The 17,386-nt window shown below is 39.3% G+C and overlaps 1 protein-coding gene across 2 annotated transcripts in view; it reads left to right on the top strand.

Annotated features, from left to right (window-relative positions):
• ARHGAP6 (Rho GTPase activating protein 6) overlaps positions 1 to 17,386 on the top strand; it is a 319,928-nt gene that overhangs the window by 244,897 nt on the left and 57,645 nt on the right. For both annotated transcript variants that reach the window (XM_071748061.1, XM_071748050.1), the window contains exon 2: positions 16,331 to 16,490. In XM_071748061.1, the coding sequence (XP_071604162.1) occupies positions 16,331 to 16,490 (160 nt within the window). The remainder of the gene's footprint in view (positions 1 to 16,330; positions 16,491 to 17,386) is intronic.

Genomic DNA, 17,386 nt, shown 5'->3' with positions numbered 1-17,386 from the left:
TGCAATTTATCCACAGTGTAGACAAACACCTCAGAGCTGGCCTTAGTACATTCCCTCCTGGGACAGGAGGAAACAGGGAAAAAGGCATTTCTGGAGTTTTATTCTTATCTCTGGAAACCAAATGAAATTAATTGCTTCCCCAAAAGTTCCTGTTTCTCACCATTTAGTGGTACTTAGCACATCTAGTTCGAGTCCTGTATTTTGAAAGCAATCTCACTATAGGTCTGGTCTGGTCCACCCCATAGTGCATGTGTCAGTGTTTGAAACATATATAATTCCTTGGCACTTTTGCCATTGTTGGTTTTGATTGCCCTGTCAAATGGAAAGAGTAAAACTTCACAATGTCTAAGGATTCCTCAAGGATAATCTAATTCATTCTGTGGTGAATGATGTATGGGCAATAATAATAATCAAAGTAGTAACAGCAGTAACATATTCTTTCATTAATTCTATGCTATGTGAGAAGTCACAGAGGAAAAACTTATTTAATGTTTATTCAGTGGAGAAGTTTGAGGGAAGTAGCCTTTTTATGGAATAATAAACATATACATTTAACAGATGTTTCATTCTTTATTATTCCCTCAGTTCCATCTGTAAGCATTTTTGGGTATTTGTATCTGTCTTTACCAAAACATCTCATATATAGTGTATATAATTTCTTCAGCCAGGCTCATGTGTTTCATTAATTGTGTCAGTCCTATGAGATACTGAATGCTTCTGTATGGCCCAGAACTGTATTATGAGAAAATATTAAAAAGGCAAATTTCAATTTACATTGCATAGATAACTGGAGACTCAAGTAGACATTCAGACAGGGGTGTGAGCAGTCAGGAGGGTCTTAGCCTGGTAATCTGCCACCAGCAGATATGAGCCAGCTCCATCCTGGAATAAGGAGCTTGGGGAGCTGCTCATAGTTTTCCTAACACCAGGAATTCTAGCTGTATGCTTCAAAGGAAGAACTACTCAGGTCCCTAGAAAGGCAAGGTAATAAAAATGGCTTTTAACTAATGAGATGGAATGAAAAAGTTTTGAGTTCTTTCTCTCAGGTTCTCACTTTACAAAAGTGCAGAGAACACACCTGAAGGCTTCTTTCTGCAGTGGCGGGAGCATTATATATTCTTTACATAAATACATACACTGAGATCTGCCTATACTTTTGCATACCTCCCAGAGATAAAGCTTTAAAGCAAATACCAAATATCACAAAGTCAACTTGTGAAAATACAGTGAAATGGGAGTGTTCCAAGTGTCTTTAAAAATCAATGTCTTCTTTTAGAAATGTACCCAGATTTTAACTCAGCCCCTGGAAAGTCATTCTTGTAGCTGAGGGTATTTTCTCTGTTCCATTTTTTGAATGGGATGCAGCTGTTGAATTCTTCAGACCTTAGTAAATGCTCTTAAAAAGAGCTATATTTATATCACGTTTTTTTCCTATCCTCCTCTGGTTCTGAACAAATAGCCACAACTTCAGCTAATGGAAGCTGTTGTACTGCTGCTAAGCTTATGAAGTCCTGCTGCTTTCCTGGGGTGACTTTTCTGAAGAGATGGACTCTTAAGTGAGAATTTATGTGTAATTCTTTTAGAGCATGTCAGTCTAGCTTTTAAAGGAGGTCAGCAAATGGGAGGCCACCCCAATGCAGCAGCTCCCCTAGGAGATTCTGTGGGGATTTGGACAACAAAGAGTATGTCTAAGGTGATTACTTAAAATTCATCCACAGACTGTTAGAAGCACATTGCAATGATAGTTAAGTGTATAATCCCTTTTATTTCAAAATAAAGGCTTATGGCTTGCTTTTCCCTTGAATAAACTTTGTGATTATTAATGAGCTGTATCAAGTAATCTCCTTTAGGTCATGAGAGGGCATAATGCAGATAAGAAGTCCCTAGATTCCGTAAACCTCAAAAAGAGTTTGCTCTCTAGACCTCAGTGGTACCAGAAGTCTTTGACAATAAGCTGAAATGCTGGGATATTTCTATGTTAGTAGAGTTTGCTGCTGTGTCTGTAGGATGGGGAATTCTGTGTGTGGCAACAGTGAGACCCAGCAGCAAACCTATCCTGTTGATTTTTCAAGGATGTTGCAGTGGAAGCTCTTTAACTTCCTGTGTCTGTATGTCTTTTTTAGCAAGAGCTTCATACTGACTCTTGAAACCCACACTCTTGGCTCCTTTTTTTCTCCAAGCACTTTACTCAATCGATCCTGAAAAACAAAATTCGAAGAGGATCTTTCAGCTGACTAGTGCATATTTGAATTACATTATGAATAATGTTGATAGGAGGAGGTGAACAGCTGCTGTGGTCACTTAACAGCAGACAGATTAAAATAATTGGATTGGGGATGTCTGCTAGTTTGCCAGTAAAAATTTTAAATAGGAGCAGAGAGCCTTTGGCAGTCACCAACAAAAGTGTATGGAGGAAGAAGGGAGGGGAAGAGAAGAAATAGAAGAAGGGGGTAAAAAGAGGACATTGGAAAGCTTTCATGCTGTTCATTCATCTAAAAATAGGATTTCGGTCTGCGTCTGAGCTTGTTTATGTTTGTGTCTTTCATTTGAAGACTGTGGATGGAGATGTGTCTTTTCAAATGCTCTAGGAGCAGGGCCTGTGCTCTTTCAGTTCTAAGTTTTCAAAAGCAGGGCTTGGAGCCATGTAGATGTGTGAAGAGCTCTCGTGAGTTTCTACCTGGCTGTGCTGCTCCCCCTGAGAGCTGGGAGAGGTATTTGCTGCACTCTTTTCTCACCAAATCTTCTTTTGAAGTCTTTTGCATCGTTTTCCAAAGCATCATTTGAATCCATAGTTACATGGATGTACGGCTCTCTGATGGTGGGAAATCTAAACGTGTCCAAAGATGGGAGTTTTCTCTTGTGATTCAGCCACTGGTAAGGTATGGGATGTACCTAATGTTACTCAACGCACGTGGATTTTAGAACTTCAAAAAAGGGAAAAACCACCGTATGGCTTTTATGAAAGCTAAGATGTGAAGTGAGGTTTTCAAGATACTTCAATGACTCAGAATATGTTTGACTGTTTTCAAAAGCCTCAGAAAAAAAAAAAAAAAACAACCAAAAAACAGAGCATCCTCTTCTCCTGTTAGTCAGAGATTAAGCAGAGATTACAATGTCTGGGCAAACTCAGTTTTGGTTCCTTCAGGACCATGAGTGCTTCTCTCTCAATCTCCAACAGCTTACCAAAGTCTCTGAAACTCCTTTTAAGGTTTACCTTTCCCAGAAATGGAGATGATTCTGCATCTTCTCTCTTAATCTATCTCACTGTATGGCTTTTATTAGAGCCTAATATAACTTGTCAAAGTACTTACATCATCTCTTTCAGAATAATGTGTTTCTGCTAGTAGGTAACACTTGAAATCATGAGATAAAAAAACCTAAATACCCTCCCCCCCAAAAACCCCCAACAAACATGTTAAATACATTTAATTGTTTTTTAATGGCTTTTTAGAGTTCCTGAGGCACACACACTCTCCAGATGGGGTGTTTTACAGTTACTGGACCAGACAGAACAGATATAATTCAAGTGCCTTTTTTGCATATGCAACTTGCTACCACTTCTATATTTTAACAGGTCTCAGGATCATATCAAGTATAATCTAATCGAGATGTTGCACTTCTCTTATTTATTTATGAGTGAACTGAGCTGCCCAGGCTTAATGTGTATATCCTTGTATGACTGTGGAAGCCCAGTATGTCTCTGAGGTTCCCCAGTCTAGTTCAAAAGGAATCTAGGAAAAGCTTAAGTAGCCAGCATTTTTCAATTACTTTCTGTGAAAATACAAAAATGGAATGAGGTTCTATTTAAAGCAGCACTGTTGTGTCTCCTGGAAGCTATTCTGCAGTGGTTCTTCCATACCGTGGGTTCTTTTTAATGAATTTTAAGGGACTTGCAGAGTGCAGTGCCATCTCTGGAGGTGAAGGAACCAGTCTGTCACAGGAATCTCTTCTCATGTGGAGAAAGGTAGGCAAGCATGCAAGGTGCTTGAATCACAGCTCCCATGAGGCAAACCCCAGAGCATTTTGGGCTGGACATGTCCTCTTTCTTAGCTGCAAACTCTATTGAACTTTTTCGCCAAGCCATCATTTTTTTTTCCACAGAAAATGTATCTTTCATGAGTATTTTTTAAGACAAAACTCAAGGTTTTTTCCACTGAAAAAATGCAACTTTAGTTCAATTCTGTTTCTGTAGCTATTTTTGACAATCTCATGAGACTTTTGTGGCCAGCATTGGTCATTGGTGTAACAAGAGATCAGCCAGAGGAATTCTCAGCTGCCTGCTAATTTGGTTCTCCTGATCCTTGTGCCCCTCTGCAGTCCTTGAAATTTTGCATAAATAAGAAACAAATGAAAGGTCTCACACTGTTTATCTGTAAATTACAAAGATACTTTATCAGAATCACTTAACCAGTTTATCAGTGAGAGGTTTCATCAAGCTCATTTTGCAATTAAAGATTAATAATTTTGAGTGCTCTGGGAAGAACCTAATCCAAAGTAGACAACATAAATAGTTCATTTTTCCCCATTTTTTTCCTGACTAGGGTATATTTTACATGGCCTGTCCATAAACTGAACATTTTTAATTTATGATATCTCATCCCAAACATTATTTCTTTTATATAGAAATCTGTGCATTACCAAAGAGAAAAAAAAAAGAAAAGTTCTTTGGATTTGTCCTGGTTTTGGCTGGGATAGAGCTAATTTTCTTCTTCAAGTAGCTAGAATAGTATTGTGTTTTGGATTTAGTATGGGACTTGGTAGGAGATGAAAAAAATTCCCCAGTAGAGGAAACTCAAAGAACAATAGCACAAGGGCTGAATAAACTTATTTTTGAAGAAAGACTACAAGAACTACAAATTCTAGAGTGTAACAGTGTGATATGATGAGCAGGACCCTAATTCTTGACTGCAACATTTTGATAGGGTGAGATAAGTCTGTCTTCAGTGCCCTGGTTTTATGGTGAGATGTAAGCACGATCACTGACTACTTTTCTGGGAATGTTATTCAGCTCTCCTTGTAACTAAGATTGGGTTTTTTTCTTGGAAATCTCACATGGTGTGATACTCAGTATGCAGCAGGCTGGCTGTCCTTAGCGCTCCAGAAGCCTGGGGAGTGAAGTGGAAAGGGACTCGAAATGGAAGAGAGGAGATGCATGGTTTCAGGATTTGCTGTCTGATCTAAAAGGCACTAAAAATGCTGAAGGCCTGTGGTTGGATTTCTGTGGGCTTTGTGTAAGGCTTCAATATTAGGGACATCCCATGCCTGTGTTCTTGCTGGTACAAGGTAGGTACTGGTGGCCAAGATGTTGAGCCAGAAAGGGCTGCCTGTATTTGTGAGCTGAGATTGTGGGCTCTCCTACCACAGCTGTTCAGCCTACCTTGATTTAGAGGTGCACGAAGCATCTGGGTGAATGTATGAAAAAAATATTTACAGATCTCCCTTGTGGTTACCATGAACTCTATCCTGTGGTTTCTGCTGCTCTGGGAGCAATCTGATAACACGCTAAGTCATGCCAGCCAAGAAGCAAAGTTGTCGCTCTCAGTGATGACTTGGTGAAATGCCACATAGGGCACAGCTGCCATCAAAACCACTGGTGATTCACTGTTTGTTTCTCACAAATTTCCTACGCTTCCTGCCCACGCACTATAGATGACAGCATTGTGTATGGGGACTGTGAACATGACAGACGTTATTTTCAAAGCGGTGCCTTTATCAAGGTTTGTGTTTTTTGCTTTCTTTTTTCTTTCTTAGCGAACTGTGTAAAATGCTCAGGCTCTAGTTAGTGTTGTCAAAACCGGGTTATAAATATAGCTGGCCTGCCTGTTCAAGCAATAAGTTTTCAAAGGTGTTTTTAAAAAGCTGCAAACTGCGTGAGAAGGTCAGGCAGAAACCGCTGACTGCTCTAAGGAGCCAGGGCAGCTGCATCCAGACCTCTTTCAGCTACTCCTGATAGGGAGAGTTTGGGCAGGTATAGTTAGTTTTGAGCTCACACAGCCACAAGGGAGATGGATTTTTGAGGGGAGATGAGCCCCTTCCTCACCACTCCTTGCACTATCTTGGGAGAACTCGTCTGTGTAAGCAATGGTGAATCTGGTAACAACTTGTCCTTGTTTCTGGGCTTTCCTCTGGGCTAAGCTCTTGGCTTGATTCGAAGCAGAGAAAAGATCATTTTATTCCCCCTAAGATTCATGATGTCTGGCAGCAAAAGGTGTCCTGGGAGTCAGAGCTGCTCCAGCTGGGCTCACTCTCAGATGCTCAGTACAGGCTCAGATGCTTCAGAACAAGTGTTATTCTTACTTTATTTCTATTTCACAGAACAGTGTAGTTGAAGTCAAGTTCCTAATTCAAATCTGGTTTTATCAAATACTAAAGAATACTGAAGAAGCAAGGGGACTTAGTTAATGGGTAAGGAAACTGAGTAATCTTGTATGTAGTGTGGTAGAGATAAACACGGGGGAGAAAATGTGCTGAATGTGATGTTCATGGTGACCTCAGGGTTTAATTTTTTTGTGCTTTAGCTACATTTGAGGAAAACAGAACAGGTTTGACTCGGTGAGGGGGAAAAAAACTGGCACTGCCAACCACTTCCCAGGCTCTGGAGATCCATCAATAAACTGAGAGCCCTCAAATACTGTTTGTTTTCAGACCAGTTTCATGACCTTGTCTGTTTTCCCAGCCCGAGAGGAATGAAACTATGGAATGAGAAGGGGCATTAATATTTTGAAACCAAAATGCATAACTAGGCTGATATGTATATGAGTGCCCTTTTCAGGTGGCTTGCTTTGGAGTCTGTGGTGACACATTTATCTTTTTCTGTATGCTCTGTGCCTGAAGGATCTATAATCCAGGCAGCTGTGAGCAAAGTATTCTGAGGGTAAAGGCTTCTTGAAAACCAGTGGCGTGACAGCTGCAGCTGCATAGGTTCAGTTTGGTAAATAACAGTTTCTGTAAGCATCAGGTTTTATGAGCTTGACTTTGTTATTGTTGCATTTTTAAATTTGGGTTAGCTGTGTAGAAGAAAGCAGAGACCTTGAGCTGTTCATCTTCTGGCTCTGTCTGCGAGAAGCTTGTAACTCTAGCAATTGTTTCTGTTTTTCATAACAGTGGGAATTTTATGGGCTATTTTTCCCTTTCTCTGTCCAAAGTAAATGTGCTGCTTAAAAACAAAGAAAGAAGTCGTGGATTGTCTGGCAGGCATGCAGTTTGAACTTGGGGTGCCTCAGGTTGGAGGGGGAGTTTACAAAATGTACCTTTCTCCTGAATATCGATGTTGCAGTACAGAGGTTTTATTTGTGTCAACCTGTTTTGCATTTCTTGCTTTGGAATGCTGCATTTTTAATGAGCCTCTATGTTAATTGGTGATGATGAGGATGAGTATTGAGGTGCTCTTTAATTGTCTTTCCAGGTACGTACAGTGACCTATCAGTCTGACTGATAGCTATGTATCCATTCAGAACAGCTTGTATATTTCCAGAGTAGCTGAACTGGTTTCTTAAAAAATATTTAGATTCTGGTTTGGTATTTAACTCAATGGTGAATCAGCAGATTCATGTGTGCAAACACAATAATTTAATAAGAAATGCTAAAATAGTTTTTCTCAGAATCTGAAGTATTATTGTCCTCTGTGAATTGTAAGAAGAGTGCATGCACTGCTTCAACACAATAAAAAACAGAGGAAAAATAATTACATAGATGAAAAGTAACAATAATCATAGAATCATAGAGTTGGCTGGGTTGGAAGGGACCTCAGAAATCATCAAGTCCAACCCTTGATCCACTACCACTGCAGTTACCAGACCATGGCACTGAGTGCCACATCCAGTCTCTTTTTAAATATCTCCAGGGATGGAGAATAACGCTAGTGAGTGTAAAGCCAGTTCTTTGTGTTCACAATATTTTCCCTAACTATTGGACTTTCTTTATTTTCTGAACTTTTCCACAGAGATTTATCTTTGCAGGGTCTTCAGGATAGTGACATTCATCAAAACAGCTGTCTATGTGGGTGGCATTTGGTATCCCAGATCTTAAAAAAGAAGAATCCCAAACCAAAAAAAACAACCAAAAAAAAAAAACCCCAAAAACAACACAACCTCCAAACAAACAAATAACACCTGCAGAAAACAAAACCAAAGCAAGAAACACAGTCCTATTACACTGGGGTAGATTGGCAGAGCCCTGCAACTCAGAGCTCTCCCAGGTTGGGAGAGCCTGGGAGCTTCTGTAGGACAGGGAAGTGTTTGCACGTATGAACACAGCATCAGAGTGATAAAACTAAAATGGAAGTGTAGAGTCATTGTGTAGCAAATTAAATAAAACCTCCTAGTCCCTAAAAGCTAATTGCTTACTCTCTAAATGTTTGAAATGTGCCTGCCCCTGCCTTTAAGAGGTCATGCATGCTGTGTCACTAACATCTGCAATACTGCTGGCTGGAGATGCAGCTGGACTCACAGCTTAAAGAAAACTTACTTAAATAAGGAAACTGCTCCTACAATGCTTTATGTCAGCCCTGGTTGTGAAAAGGAGAATGTGCATGAGGGGAAACATGTTTTCATAGTACGGAGTGATGGAAGTGTCCAATTCAGTTCAGAGAGCATAGTGAGTTTGCAGGTCATCCTGACAATCTCTACCAAGGTTAATATAGTACTGGGGCAGATCTTAGTCAGTAGCTTCCAGATCAGGCCATTTGCCTGGAGTGTGATCTAGCCTGGTTCAAGCTTTAGCTCTAAGCCAGGTAGTACGGACTTCTTCCTAGCTGAGTAACTGAGAGCTCTCACTCTCCTACCAAATGTAAATATTTGGAGATGTCTTGCATTTTGTTCCTATCAACTACATCACACCCTCTCCTCCTCCTCTCCCTAAAAGAATAAAAAAACCCCTAGAATTGTTTTCCAACTAGACCTGGTTTATGAGCAGTCAGAATGGCTATTTTCCACATGCACAACAGATCTCATATTCCTTAGACCCAAAACCCATTCTGTACGTAATATCAGTTTACAGAAAATACTATTTTGAGCCCTTTGAAATAATAAGAACAGGGGTTTGTATTGAATTAGAGGCCTTGCTATTAGTCAAACCCCAGTTCTTGCAGTAATGGAATTGATTTTTTAATTTTACTTCATGATGAATTCTGAAGTTATGCTCAAGTCAGGTAATGTAATCTACATGTATCTTAAAAGCTCAGAATCTATGACATAAATTAAAATACTCAAATATATAGTTTTAGCTGTGTATAAATACTCAAGTTGGTATGATTTTTCCATATTTGGAAATGACAGTGTATGCTCACATGTGAATTGTGTCTTTCAGTTTCTTCTTCATAAAATGTTGCACTTTTTTCTTTCATATAGAACGTAATAGAAATAGATGCCACTTCTAACTCTCCAAAGCATTGGCTGCAGTCACATCAATACTTATTATTGGATGCAGAAGTGGTTGGAGCCCACCTCTTTTTTTGACTTGGGGGAAAAGCTCAAGGGAGGGCATGAGAGGACATGTTCTTTATTCTTCAGTGTATCACGGGCTGTGGCTTCTTCTTCAGCTTCATGAGCAGTTGAACACTGTGGACTTTTGGGTGCCTGTTAGTGTTGGTCGCAGAACACGAAGTCAGTTCTGTTTAAGGCAGGTTTGCCACTAAAAATAATACTCATGCAGCCATTGTATTTGATTTTGGGTCAAGTGTCTTCACCTTGCAGAGTTCATGTTATTCCTGTTTTAATGCTTGACTAAAAATGTAGGACCAATCTCTTAAAATGAGTAATATGTGAACTGATAAAAGGGATAAGAGTTATTCCCTTAGCCCAGCCTATCCCTGATCTCTTGTGTTGAGATTGAAAATGCTGACTTTATTGTGGTCTAAATACTTTAATTACTCCATTTAAGCTTCTTATTGCATGCAGTCATAGTTATGACAGCTGTGCATGTACTTTCAACTTGCAGCAAAATTCAGAGTTTTGCAATATGACTTAATTCTCTTTTGCTGACAAAAACACACAAAAATCTGTTTACCTGAAGACCAAGAAAACTTACAATTGCATCTAGGCTTTTTAAAGTGTTTTTTCTATTTTTGCACTTCCAGAAAAGTACTTGGCCCCTTCTAGCTCTTATTGTGGTGCTTCTGGATTAATTCCTCCAAAAAATTGATATGTGCTGAAGTAAGAAATTCAGAAAGTTGGTACATATATTTTTATGTATTTTAATGGAGTTTTCTAAATTCTGGAGGTTGTTTTTTGGGGTGTATAAACATTTCAATACAGTATGTTAACAATGAATATTTTGCTAGGCAACATCTTTGTATATTGTTTTCATTTTTCAGTGTCAAAAAAGGAGCCTCCGTTACACATCTGTTTTTTAAAAATAATGTTATTAAAATATTCTAAACATGAAATTGTATGCTGAAGCATTTGGAAAACTTGGAGAGATTAATTGCAGAAGAACAGGAAATATTTCCCCCTTTATTTTAACAGTTTTAATACTGATGTGAAAGGATGCTTGTTCTTTCACTCCCTGTTTATCTGTAGGCTAAAGTTAGAAGGGCTTTTTTTTTTTTCCCCTTCTGCCAATAAATGGAAATCTCCTTTGTAATATTCTGAAATGTGTATCTTTACCTGGGCACGGGTTCATGCTGTCTTGCTAGATTATGCATTTCTGCTGTGGGGTTGAATTCTGCCTCCCCTTAAGGGAATGTCAGCTTTCCAGTGTCCTACAGTGTCCTTGCATTGCAGATCTTGAGTACCTGGATTTCCAGCCTTGGGAATGAGGCAGAATGCTAGACAGAAACAAAGAAGGTGTCAGTCTTTGACTGTGTGTATTAATTTTCATTAAATAGTTTTGATGTCTTAATTACTACTTTGTGAAGTGTAATCTTTTTGACAAAATATTTTTTTCTGGGTGTACATGATTTAATACACATAAATACAAGATAGCACAAGATAAGGCAACTTCATTTAAGGCTCTGAAGTGTAACATAGGATCATCTGGACTGTACTTATTCTCTTCCTATTGGAGACATTACATTAATAATTTCGCCGCTGACGTCAAGGGGAACAGGATGTCACCCTAGATAACAACCTTAATGAAGTCAGTCTCTTAATGAAGATTAATTGTTGGGGCCCCATTCTTTGTGTGTCTGTGCTCAGATATCTTCCTCTGAATGCTTCGATGTCACGCAGTAAGTCGTGTGCTTCTTCATATTTGGTATTAGGTCCTATTTCATTAATCTGACAGACTTGTCATCTTTTGTGATACTGGCAATGCCTTGGCAGCAGCTGTGTGATGTCTGCCATGCATGGAGATGCTGGAGCATCCTACATTGTGGTAGTTTAAAATGCCAGCTGGAAACCAGTGTGCTGCCTGCCACTTTAGCAATGCTGGCTATGGAGGAGCATCTGAAAATAGGGGCCAGAAAGTTTTAGGCCACAGCACACTCGTACCATCCCATCGTTTCCTAACTCTGTTAATCTTCAGGTAGTTATCTGGGATGGCATTAGTACAGGACTAGACTTTGAGTCTTTAGCTGCATCTAGTGCTAAAATGATTATTTAACATAGTTTGTTTCCCCCATATCCTTCATTCTCATCCTGTTCAGGAGCAATATTGTGGATGTTAGTTTCATATGATGGAGTATACAGCTGTGCTGGAGTGACTGGCTTTCACTTCAAAACTGGTTTTGGTTCAAAATATCAGCAATACCAGGGTAGTGAGGAAGAGAGGGATTATTTATACTGAGAGTCAAATTGTGGGAGTTTATGTCTGAGGAGTCTGGAAATAATTTTAGAGAGAGTTGAAATAAATGACCAAGGAGCAGTTTATAAAGTGAAGCTTAAATAAGTAATTAAGCAAACAGAATTAAGACATTATAATACTGTATTTGATGTTACTTGCAATATAATCTTTCTCTGTGCAAAAATACTGAATTCTTTTACAGTGGAGACCATTTTAAATACAAACACACAGCTAAATGTTGCTAGTGTAGGATAAAAGTAGGCATAATTGTTTTTGATCTTAGTGGTTTCAGATGGTTTGGAGCAAAAGACTAATGAAAAGTAGACAGCTAATCTGATCATGCTAGTTACCCAAATGAATACAGGAACAAGTCATTAACATATCTTAGTGACAATAAGTCATTAACAATATCAATAATGCACTAAGATAAAAATTGTGTTCTCCATCTTGCATTAAAATTTGTGTTACCTAAAGCCACCATGTGTGGGGGTTCTTTACGCCGTGCACAACCCAAGTTAAACTCCACAGAGATCAACAGAGGGACTCGAGCACAGATCCTATGAGGAGAGGCTGAGGGAGCTGGGGCTGTTCAGCCTGGAGAAGAGGAGGCTCAGGGGAGACCTCATCACTCTCTACAACTCCCTGAAAGGAGGGGGTAGCCAGGGGGGGGCTGGTCTCTTCTCCCAGGCAACTCTCAGCAAGACAAGAGGGCATGGTCTCAAGTTGTGCCAGGGGAGGTTTAGGTTGGACATTAGAAAGAATTTCTTTACTGAGAGGGTGATCAAGCATTGGAATGGGCTGCCCTGAGAAGTGGTGGCTTCTCCGTCCCTGGAGATATTTAAAAAGAGCCTGGATGTGGCACTCAGTGCCATGGTCTGGTAACTGCAGCGGTAGTGGATCAAGGGTTGGACTTGATGATCCCTGAGGTCCCTTCCAACCCAGCCAATTCTATGGTTCTATGATCATTGCCTGTAGCTTTGCCTCTGTCTTCAGGATTTCTTAGTTCTAGAAGCTGTCAACTGTTTTTTGCATTTGACAAAGGACAAAATATGAGGATGACTAAAAGTCATTTTAAGGACTGTGTTGGAGGCTCAGGAGAAAGATGTCAGGTACACAAGAATAGCCTCCACGTGCTTAGGAGTAATTTAAGTGTCTGGTGTTACTTAGGTACGTCAGGTACTTAACAGGTCAGGATGTACCTCTTAACATTTATTTTGGGGCCACTGAACGTACAACCCATTTTAAAATAAATGCTTGAAAGAATATTAGTAAAACTGCAATCTGCATCTTACTAAAATGTGCTTATGACAGTGGACAAGAAATATGGGAAAGGTGGACAAATCCCTCAAAGGCACAAGATGCAGTTAATCAGTCATCTCCTTTGCTGAGTCATCTGCTCTGGTATTTCTGTTACTTACCCAGTAAGTGAACTGCTCGTTGGAATGGAAGGAAGATGTTAGTGTCAGGACTAGAGAGAAAATGCAGCTGAAGCTGGAGATTTGTGAGGGATAAAAAGCGACTGGTTGGCAGAAGAAACCAGAAAAGGCTTTTAGTCTGGTTTAATGTTTCATAAAATCAGTTATGAAAGCATCCTTGCAATTAGCAGTTTGTGTCCTGTCAGGCTGATCACTCTATTCAATACTCCCAAGCCTTGTTGATTTCATAGTAATTTACAGGTTGTATGTAAAATTGTACAGTGCTTTAGAAGGAAGATGAGGCTTTCAATGTGTCTTGTGTCAAGCAAAGCACAGGAGTCTGTGAACACATTAAATTATCAAATATTATTTTTTTGGTATGTAAAAGACAATATGGATTTGCCAATTAAAATAGGCATTTTCAAGGAAACATCTCTTGAGCTTCTCACTTTGGCAGATGAGAAAATTCCATTGGCCCTAACAGATGATTTTCCAAAAATACTTTGGTTAATTAGTCATGTGTTCCACTAGCACAGTAAAAACCTATGTTAATGTGACCTAGCAGAAAATCCATCAAACCTAAAAGAGGAATGTCTTTAGTGCACACCAGCTGGACAGAGTGATTCCCCATTTTTTATCACTGCTTAGCCACCTGTCCTGGCGTTGGAAGGTGCAGAACTTGCATCTCACTGTTTTTAGCCACACAGGGCCAACCCAGTGAGAGAGAGGGACATACTGGGAATTTACAGGCTTCCAGGTTGGAAGGAACAGTCCTTATAATTTTGTTGGAGGCTTTCTTCTTTCATGGGGTCTTAAACACTTTACCTCCTATGAAAAAATGAGGTGGGGTGTTGCCGTAGTAAGGTGAAATTAGCCTGGGTAGGATTTCTGAATTGGCTGCTCTGCTTGTATAAAGCAGCACAACTCTGTACAAAGAGTCTTATTAGTGTCCCCAGAGCAGAATATTAATGCAGGGCTGTACCAGAGCTATCAAGGCCTTTCTCTCTGTGTTGAGTTGTTTGGCTGGGCTAACAGCTGAGCTGTGGCATTGCAGCGGTACATTGCTTGCTTGCAGTTACAGATCTATAGTTAAAATACACCCAAAAGCTACCATTAAGACCCGTTTTTATCTCTCTGAAGCATTTTGACTGTAGAACATTTTGGACGTTGTATGTTCATGAGGACTGAATTGCATACTTCTGTACTTGTAAAGTTTCATTTATATTATCAGAGTTGGAAAGGAATTAGTTTCTTAGTAGACACTGTCTGGTTGTGGAATCTGTTCTTAATCACTCTTATCTATAAATGACAACAGCTTTTTTAAAAAAATGTAAATGTTTACTTCCAGTTTTGCAAATAAGGTTTATGTGACTGTTGCTGCTTTGATTTTGCTTGAATTAACCTAGTCAACTTGGCTTGTGTCACCATGCAAACCTTTAGTTTGAGATTGCTAAATCTAGCTGATCAACAGTAAGGCAAGAAGAGATGAAGAATAAAAAAAATGAAGGAACAAATTCCAATGGTAAAATACTTGGTTAATGCAGAACTTTGCATATGTGGCCCATGTATATGTAAATACCATAAAGACATTGAGCATAGTATATGTTTTGAGTGTACAGATGGGCAGTTATTTACATTGAGGTAAGAACTTTATTATGGTTGAGTAGTGACTTACATAAAATACTACAAAAGAAATCTTGCTTGATAAATTCAAACATACTTCTTGTATCAGAAGAAACAGTGTTTAATGTATAGTTCCTCTGAGCTGCATGTTTGCAGATTATTTTTGTCTCATGTGAATAAACATAAGGAGTGATAGGCACACATATATTGATGTGTCTGTACACAAATGCATATACAGGTTGTATGTTTGCACATATGTATATACATATATAGGCAAAATATGTGGAAATGGGCACAAAAATGTTTACATACAACAGGATGCAAAGCTGCGAAGTCGAATGTTACTGATTTATTAATAAAGACCTTCAGCCAGTATCTTTTAAAATCAGTGGATGTACTTTGCAGATGCATGTGCAGAACTGATGATTTCTAAGAGAATGGTTAAAAAATGGGCATGCAGTGAAAGTACAAATGTTGAAATTTAAACTGAAAGTGGGCACTTAAAATGTGGATAAAGTGCATTAATTTTAAGTCTACCATGTTGTGATGGAAGGCAGATTGGGGGTTTTCTCTTTATAGCTCCTCTGATATACATGAGAGTTTTTTCCATTATCTACAGCTGCATCAAGGTATATCTACTGACAAGTTTGGTTTATTTTTCAACATGGTTAGAGTGAAAAACAATTTCTTCTTACTTTCCCTGTAGTGCTAAAAGGACTCTCTGATGATGCTTTGATGAATTCTTAAATTCTTGCTTGAAGTTAACTCTCAGCCTTTAAGGTTGTTTGTGTGCTTGCTTAGCACTGATGATTATTTCTCTCGCCCAAGCTAAATACTAGCTAAGAGAAGAGCTTTTTGTATATGTTAGCACAGGTGGGAAGTGGAACAACTAAAGCTTTTGATTTGCTTTCCAAACATAATTGGTACCTTACAGAGATGTAGCATATCTCATGCTGTTTTCCTGTGTAACTTTTAACACATACATCGTTATTACAGCTTTTCAAAAACATGAAAAAGCTTGTCCTGCAGTTGATCGTGATCTAAACACTATATCATCATAAGGAGGGGATGGTGTGTGTCAGAAAAGAGAAAGGACTCTCTGAAAAGCCTGGTGGAGTGGGATTGGCAAGTTGAAGGAGATAAGATACATGTTGTCCACAGACCTGTGGAGGTCCTGACTATGTGGGGGAAGGAATGAAGTGATGACTGAGTACTGTTCAAAGCGAGCACAATGGGGCAAGCAGAAAAGGGGTGTTTTGGGGGGGTTTTTTGGTTTTGTTTTCCTTGCTTGCTTTGTGCTTTTGGTTACTGGAATCTTAACGTTTTTGCAACGACACTTGATTAAATGATTTCAGACGGAATTGACTTTGTTTTCTGCATGTCTTGACTCCTTTTACGGAATGCTGCTCTTAGGAAAACAAAGATATTCGCAGGGCTAGAGAGGTCCAAGAAAATGGCTTTTTAGAAAAGAGGGCCCGAGTTGTTTTTCCTAGCAGCAAAAGAGTGGATTCTGTTTATTAAACTGTGCATACCATATGATGCTTCATATTTTTCCATTTGATTTCCTGTAGGGTGATTTCACTTGGAACAGCATGTCAGGGCGCAGCGTTCGGCTGAAGTCAGTTCCTGTCCAAAGCCTCTCGGAGCTGGAGCGTGCTCGGCTGCAGGAAGTGGCTTTTTATCAGTTGCAGCAGGACTGTGACCTGGGCTGTCAGATTACTATCCCCAAAGGTAAGGGCTCAGTAAACCATCTCTGATTAGATTGCTAAGCCACTGACTTCGTGTCACGGCAGTAAAAGGGTGAAAACACTGGAGTGTTTATTCCACAGACATTGTCTTCGATTTTGTTTTTTCTTAGTCATATTAAATATGGAACTGTGTCCAATTTGGGCCACCTGGGGGTGGGATCCTCTGATCAAGGACAGATGTCAACAGGGTAGAGAATCTAAATCAGATCTGTTCATGCTAGGTTGTCTTGATACTCAGCTGAGAAAAAAAAAAGGTTTTCTTACACTCGCTGACATGCAAAAGTGCACATCTATCTAGCTCAGATAGATCATACCACAGAAGTGCCTTTTTCACTCTTAATGTATTGGCTCTGGATGAAGCCAAGCGTCACTAGTCAGACAGACAGTGAAGACATCTGCATCAAATAAGATGAATCCTATCCAAGTTTTTCTAAAGACAGAGGCACTTATCTCCTAGAAAACTAGTTAATTTTCAACATAAACCACTGAACTCGTAAGAAACAGGAGATAATTGAAAAGGAGAAGCTCAGCTGTCAGAATCCTGATGCAGGATATGCATGCACAGTAGACCTGTATTTAGGTTACCATGGAAGAGATCTAAATCTCACTAAAACTAATGTGAAAGTTTCCATTGTTTGTAAGCTGGATATCAAGCTGAGCAAAGACAGCTGTTGTGCTGTGGTACAATCATCTGCAAATATTACTTTTCTGCTGTTTCTTTCCAGCTGTATACGTATTTAAGGAAGAAAAAAAAAAAAAAAGAGAGGAACACTGGATTCTTACCTTTGGCTATAAGCAGGGGTACTGTGTGTTGAGCAGAGATACTGTATGGCAGCATGTACACAGTGGTGCCACAGGACCAGTTTTTTAATAAATTGA

This window comes from Heliangelus exortis, chromosome 1 (assembly GCF_036169615.1).
Source record: "Heliangelus exortis chromosome 1, bHelExo1.hap1, whole genome shotgun sequence".
Classification (NCBI taxonomy): domain Eukaryota; kingdom Metazoa; phylum Chordata; class Aves; order Apodiformes; family Trochilidae; genus Heliangelus; species Heliangelus exortis.
The sequence above is the reverse complement of the archived record's forward strand: the minus strand, read 5'-3'. Positions and strand labels throughout refer to the sequence as shown.